The sequence below is a fragment of the Mytilus edulis genome, chromosome 8 (assembly GCF_963676685.1).
Source record: "Mytilus edulis chromosome 8, xbMytEdul2.2, whole genome shotgun sequence".
NCBI lineage: Eukaryota > Metazoa > Mollusca > Bivalvia > Mytilida > Mytilidae > Mytilus > Mytilus edulis.
In genome coordinates, this window is record NC_092351.1 from 33,127,492 (window position 1) to 33,135,113 (window position 7,622).

General features: G+C 33.7%; 1 protein-coding gene across 1 annotated transcript; it reads right to left on the minus strand.

Moving 5' to 3' along the window:
* Positions 1–977: 977 nt before the first annotated feature.
* Positions 978–7,334, minus strand: LOC139484040 (chitin synthase chs-2-like). Its single transcript, XM_071267763.1, has 4 exons — positions 7,005–7,334; positions 3,214–3,272; positions 2,488–2,672; positions 978–2,072 (listed from the first exon to the last, which is right to left on the minus strand). The coding sequence occupies exons 1-4, from the start codon at positions 7,332–7,334 to the stop codon at positions 994–996; spliced, it is 1,653 nt and encodes a 550-aa protein (XP_071123864.1). The 3' UTR covers positions 978–993.
* Between the last annotated feature and the right edge of the window lie 288 nt (positions 7,335–7,622).

The following is a 7,622-nucleotide window of genomic DNA, read 5'->3' on the forward strand; positions in this document are numbered from 1 at the left end:
CCGTTTACTTTTTTTGCTATTTTTAAAAACCTAAGGCCACTAGTACTTTTAGGTCTTTTATGGTGCAGTGAATACAAAATTTAAAAAAATTCTCAAAAATTCATTTTCATCTGTATGTATAATTATTTCATATTTTTCTACACCTGATTCATTACTCAGTTTGGGAAAGTATGTTCAGTTGATACTGTATTTTTTGTCCAATCACACTGTTTAGATACATTTACCTAAGTAGGGTACACAAAAGAGCAACCTAAATTCTGGAAAGCAAATACTACCGTGCCACCTTAACAATGATATATACTAGTTCTGCAAATTTAATGCCACACTAAATTCCGGAATACAAAATGAACTGATTAAAAAAAACACACACAAAACTAACAAAGGCTATAGGTATCTGACTTGGGACTGGCGCATAAATGGGGTTAAATATAATTTTGTCTGATCTCAACCCTCCCTCTACACTTCTTACTAATGTGGAATAAACATACAAAAAGTAATACGCACAGTAAAACTCAGTTTTAAAGAAGTCGGAATATAACATGTAACAGAAAACGTCTCTAATGTTGTTATAATTTGTGTCCAATCCCTTTTGCTACTTTTGCAAATAAAATATGTTTAAACTAACAGAAGAAATAAAAAAAAAATGACGATGATTATCATGAATTAACAAATGACTACTAGCAGTTACTTACATGCAAGCTCAAGACCTAAACAAACTGCTTGAAAGATTATGATTTCATCATATGAAAATCAAGCACAATACCTGCCGTTAGTGGTTTATTATCATGCCATCATAGATTATACAAATACGGATAGTACGAATTTCTGGCATGAATTACTGCCCACTACCATACAGTACCTAAGAAAACATTAAACAAATATACACAATGTTTCTGAATACATTAATCAAAAAGTAAGCAATAGAAAAAAAAACTATTCTATAATATGTTCCAATACAACTTGACCTCATTGTAATGAATTAGGCTTTTGTAATTAAAATAATGTATCTGCATCTGCCATTATTGTTTTTTGCACTGTTTCATCGAATTTCATTGTTTTTATTTCCGTATCATGTTCGCTTAGAGTTTTGTTTATCATTGCTTGTCTTGCAACATTTGCAACATCTGGATTGAACGCCCCAACCACTTGTGCACCAGCAGCCTGAAATTTTAACCGAGCTCTCTCTTTCTTCAGCTGTTCCATTCGCTTTTCTGCTTTATGTTTGATTTGTTCCTGTAAGACTTCATTCCCCCTAATCGATATGAGAGTTTTAACAGATCTATTGGTCAGTCCCGAACCGAACTCGTTACGAAAAAACGAAATTTTCTCCTTTTCATGTTTCCCCTTAAAAGTCTCCTTGTTGAAATCGATTGTCTGAAAACTTGCAAAATTTCTTATAAAGTTTCTATTCAACGTGCCTTGATTTATACTTCTTGTATCGCGCTTCACCATTTTCCAGAAATTTTCTTCGTCATGTTCGTTGCAATCTTCTATTATTTCATTAACAGGAGGTCTCTGCAATCTTTTTACGAGATCTAATGCATCTACAAGTGTGACGGGTGTTTGAGCTTCATCTATGTTCCTACATTTGCAACATAATATATTGCGTAAAAATGTTTTAATATCTATTTTCGATTCCGGTGTAGAAATGACATGCAACAGAGTTGAGTATCGGTGAAAAAGCATACAAATGAATTGTATGAACAGCATTATACCAAATACAGCAGTAAAGGCAAATGATATAGGTTCTATATGACCTTGCCCGTAACCCTTGTTGTGTGTGTTTGGCACCCCACACGGTAGTGGGATAGAAAGTGTACCTCCTTCTTGCTTATTTACTTCTGTCAATGTATATACAATTGTAATAAACAACGCGTTTAATAAGAGAAACGATAAGCACACTTTGTTCCTCAGTTGCGTCAATTCTTTTTTAATTTTTTCTTGTTCATCAAAAGAAGTATCCAATGGTTCGAGATAGGTTTTTATCAATTCCTTCCAAAATTTTGTTTCTGATTTTATCAAAGTCTGTTGTTTATGTCCTGTGCCCAAATGCTTTATCCAGTAAGGAATTTCTGAAAATAATGGTTCGTATTATTTGTGAAGCACACACACACGACATTTTCTGCAACAAAAGGTAGGTTTAGGGTTATGATATTTCAATGTAATATATCAAAGTACAACTACATTCCAAAATGATTAATTAAACAACAGTAACTATTAATCTGTTTGTTTTCTAACACATTGTTGTCAATATTATATAGTGGTATGCGACTGTCATACAAGTGAAAGGTTTAGCTATCTATAAAACCAGGTTTGATATAATGCGCATTGCATTTAAAACACTATATGATGTTGATACATATTGATAAATTAAAAGCCTTGTTTTAAGTGTAAGTTGATTAATAATCATTTGCACGTTTTTTTTTTCTTTCGTTGTAATCTATGTTTTACATTCAAATTATCTGAATATTTCATACCGCGACTTACTTGATTCTGTTTCTACTTCTTCGTGGTCTTTATGCTGAGGTCTCATTTGATTTGCATCTGACAATACTTCCGTTTTTGATGTCGAAAAACTGGTTTCTGTTTTCTGTGATTCTGTATTATTAAGGTTATTTGTAATTGATTTATTTCGGGAGTCTTCTGCTTCTGCTTGAGAACAGCATACACATCTAATAAATAGTTATCATTGTAAGAAGATTATATGAATTTCATGCATTTCAGTGAGCGTCTATAATGCATCGGATGTCGCCAACAAAACAAAATTATTAATATATTATAAATAGATGATTAGATAAAGGATATATAGTTCAGTATTATTAAATAGCTGTATTATGATTGCCAATTAGACTTTATACGTGCAACAGAGATAAAATTTGGGTGTAGGCAAGACCATCGTGTTGTTTCTATCATCTAACCAAACCCATAGAACGAACTGAATTGTATAGAAAAAAAAACAAATATGAATCTTTTGCAAAAAATATTAAGCTTAAACGATCATAGCTGAAAATAATTCTATTTCTCAGTTTTGAAAAATTGGAAATTAAATTACTATTCATTTCTGAAGTAACCCTCTCTCTCTTAATGACAGAGATGGGCTGCGTTTAAGGTCTAACTTTACATGCTTACAATTATTCTAAAATGAATATTGTACACAACCACAAAAATGTAAAGATTCATAGGCATACACATTTGTTTTTTAATTTCAAATACGTTCGACGACTGAGAGTGTTAAAAGTTACTATTCTTGAACCAACTGGATTATGAATTTGCTTTAAGAAAAGAGATAAAAAAAATTAAATCATACCTCATATGAGTAGATTAAATAATATAAGTTATCTACGTTCATATTCGTAGATAACGAATTTATCCCCGGTCATAGTCCGAATCGGGCGAGTTTTATGGAAATTTGGGTACAAAGTGTAACGTGAAAACAACGTTTTTTTCATTATCTAAAAAAGTTGTATTGAAATTTTGAAATTTTACATATTTTTCACGGAGTGTTTGGTACTACCTTTGTAGAACCCTACAGGCAGTCAAATATAAGACGTTTTTAATGTACGGAGACAGAAAAACTGGATTGAGTCAAAGTTTTGTGCTCAATGTTGTGAGAGTTACGTCATAGATGGTGTGACGTCAACGTGGGTCATTTGCATAGCTAGGTCAGTAGTCCCATTCCTTGAAAATGTGACAGTCAAGTGATGCATTTAATGAAATGAGGTAAATGATAGGCATAATAGGACACAATCGTTAATGAATTAAATATTTAATTACAAACATCATGGATAATCTACAGAATCCAATCTTTCACATGGAGCAATCATGGAACTAAGGAAACCTTACGTGAAATTCCCCAAGATAATGGTTAGCAACGTCCGGGATATGGGTTAGCAACACCCAGGGGCTATGGGTTTTGTAACGAGGTGCGTTTTCCAATAAAAATCTTAGATATATACTAAGTGATATAGATACAATGGATAAGCGTTGATTCTTGAAAAAGAAACCATGAGCCCACAGGGCGAATGGTTTGTTTTTCATGAATCAACGCTTATCCATTGTATCTATCACTTAAACTATTGTGATAATGTCTTTTGAAAATTAAAGTCTATTCTTAATTAGAAGGTATTGTAAGTGAGTTTAATTAACCATGATATTGTGTCAATCGATCCATTACAATAAATTAGATATCACAATTAGATATTTGAAAAAATACAAATATATTATAACACAACACGTCTGCCCTTAAAGATCTTCATATCACCAGGCATCCGAATGTTATCTGTTTTTACAAAATAAGACATATTCGAACTTATTTCTATTGAATTGATCTTAATGGAAATGGAGAATGTGTTAAAGGGACAACAACCCGACAAAAAACATTATATATAGTGCATATAATAAGTATGTTTCCGGGATTTCTAGCAATAAGCCTAATTCAAGACCTATCACGATTTTCTAGCATATGAATTTGCGAATTCAAATTTGTAAAATTATGTAGTAAAACAGATGAAATCATATAATATTAATTTATAAAACAAAAATGGACCATTATTATTAGGGATGTCAAAAGATCTGAAATTTAATACTCGGATACTCGGTCATAATACTCGAGTACTCGCAAGTACTCGGATGAATCTTAAACGTCTATTGAAAAGTTTAAGTTAGATTTTAGGTGGGATGCAGTGCTTTTGTTATTACCTTTCATAAACACATTGACGAAATACAAACGTACTACAAACATAGCTTGCTCCTCTGTTTTTTGTGTCAATGAAACAATAAATAAACGACTGCCGTTTTTACAAACCATCATAATAGCAATTACTGTTTGTTTACGTGTTTATGAACCAAATTTCAATAAAATCAAAATATTTTATAAGCAAAAATCAAAAATATTTGCATTTTAAGTCCGACAAAGTACACAATATATTTAGCATCTGTTCCTGAGGAGTTGGTATTTTTTATAACACGACTTGTCTATTTAAAATTTGTCAACAACAATTATGATATTGAACTTCAAATTACTTGTGCTTTTTCGTGTTGCTCAGTATTACTTTTTCTGTGTTTTGTTTTTGCACTATCGTTTGTCTGATTTTCTTTTTTTTTCTTTAGCCGTGACGTTGTTAGTTTATTTTCAACTTTTGTGGTTGAATGTCGCTCTCATACTTTCGCATATCTCTAAATTGTAAATTAAACAATTATAGTTTTAAAAAAAGAGTAATTAAATTAATTTAAATATACATCTCATACCAATCAGAAGTCTTGATTAACAAACAAAGGTAAGTATTTACGGCTTGTGATGAGTTAATTATTAATCCATGAAAGTGTTGATCCGTGTACAAACACCGTTAAAAATGTCTCAATCAGTTGTGTAGGGTTCCCCGCAGGTTACTTTGATTTTGTGTTCGTTTAAAAATATGATCTGGTCAACAATTTCAGACGAAAGACTGTTAAACTCTCTATTTTTTTGTTACAAGGAGTGCACATGAAAATATTCCCTCGAAAGGAAAGGACGTTGCTGGTACTACTATAACAGATAGTATCCTCAGGATAAACATAGTTATGTTATTAATTTATTTTATTGAGTATTACGAAGGAGAAATTTCAACAGAACTAAAATTGAGTGGAAATGTGAAGAGAACTATCTCAAGATGTATAAAAAGCAAACGAGTATCCGAGTACTAAAACTGTACTCGAGTACTCGGGCTTCCGAGCGAGTACCCGAGTACTCGAGTACTCGTTGCCATCCCTAATTATTATGCAATCCATTTTTGTTTTCTTTGAAACATATGGAATAGCCAACCATTATCCGATAATATACGACCAAAATCGCTTTTTTACACAAAATATCCACAATAACATTCAAAACAAGAACAAAAACTGGAAATCTAGACTAAGGAACAACAAAAAGAATTCAGGGATTCGAACCTAAACAGACAAGTCCTTAGCTTTAACTCCGAAACCTCGTGGCTATCAACTCATACTATACGATTACCTAGTATGTATATATTAAGGTACAAGCCATGTGTGTCCGTTGTACCGATGTATATCATATATTCATTTATATATATAAAATAGACTTTTAAATCGTAACCGATTGGTAGCCCAGAGGTTTCGTCGATATGTTAATATCAGTAACAAGTTACAAAACTTATGGACGGGTTCGATTCCCAGTGAAGGCATATAGAAATTACAAAAATTAAAGGTAAAGCCTCGGTCACACCTTACCGGATAGCTCGAACGGACGCCTAACGGATAAAAAAAAAGTTATCCGTTGACAAAATTTGTATCCGTTGGGAGTCCGTTGGTGTACTAACGGACATGTAACGAATGCCTAACGGACACACAACGGACATTGAACGTACGTGAAACGGATACGTACCGGACAGAACGGACGTCGAACGTACATCCAACGGACGAGTACCGGATAAAACGGACACCTAACGGAAGCGTAACGGATAAAACGGGTGAACAAAATAATCTGAAAATTAAAGGCAATAAACCATCTAAAAATTAAAGGCAATAAACCATCTAAAAATTAAAGGCAATAAACCATCTGAAAATTAAAAGCAATAAACCATCTGAAAATTAAAGGCGCGTCAGATGGACATGGTATATATGTTATAATATTTGCTTCTGAGAAAGTGTGGTCAGTAGGACAGGTATCAAGGTCACATGTACCAAACAAATTGAACAATTTATCCGATTTTTTTTTACGTGTTTACACACGAGGGTCACTTTAGTTAACTGGTTTAGTTGATTTTATTTTGTATTGCGTGATGTATAGCATGATATATGTGCAAATATAGAGCTCCTCTGATTAAAAAAGTCAATGTAGAAGCAGTGTGGTAATTCATTTTTATAGAGTTTAAGTTGATTTTCTGAATTTGTTTATATTATGTAACTCTGGTATGAAAACGGATATGGTGTTATGCGGAACTCTCCATCCGTTCTGCATGCTACGATATTTTGCTCCAGAAGCAAGATGTCTAAGTGTAATTGCTAACTTGAGTCCTGGTTCCAGCGGATTTCTGTAAAAGGTATACTGCTTGGCTATGCGAGGTCCAACCCGCTGCAATACCTCGTCGAACATCTCTGTGGGCATTCGAAGGAAGTGTACGCCGATCCTCCCGCCTAAGTTCGGTCATGAGTTGGTCATATAGACCAAAACTGCGTCGTCTTTCAGGACTAAGCCATGGTCGTGTCCACCATCTCCTTTGTCTTCTCCTTCTTCTCCTTTCGACAGCTATAAGGTTTATATTTGCAACATTTAAGTTAAGTATGGCCTGAATAAGGGCTGCTTGGAAGCGAAGACGTGCTGTTACTCCAAGATCCATCACGAATAATAAATATTCATGACACTTACGAAAATCTAGCATACCAATTATTGGCATTTCTGACGCGAAATTTCAATAGGCATTTGTCCGTTTTACATCTGGTAGGCATCCGTTTTATCCGTTATCCTTCCGTTAATGTCCGTTTCACATCCGTTTTATCCGTTAGGCGTCCGTTAGGCGTTCGGTAGACGTCCGTTGGTGAATTGGTCTACCGGATCTCCAACGGATGCATAACGGACACGTAACGGATACAAAACGGACGAGTACCGTACAAAACGGACGCCTAAC

What these genes read in the sequence shown, in the direction of transcription:
- LOC139484040 (XM_071267763.1), bottom strand. Translation starts at nt 7,334, where the DNA reads ATGGATCTTGGAGTAACAGCACGTCTTCGCTTCCAAGCAGCCCTTATT. An exon ending in CCGCTGGAACCAGGACTCAA is followed by an intron (nt 3,273 to 7,004) that starts GTTAGCAATTAC and finishes CTTTTCTTAAAG; the next exon opens with CAAATTCATAATCCAGTTGG. An exon ending in AACACTCTCAGTCGTCGAAC is followed by an intron (nt 2,673 to 3,213) that starts GTATTTGAAATT and finishes ACTATTTATTAG; the next exon opens with ATGTGTATGCTGTTCTCAAG.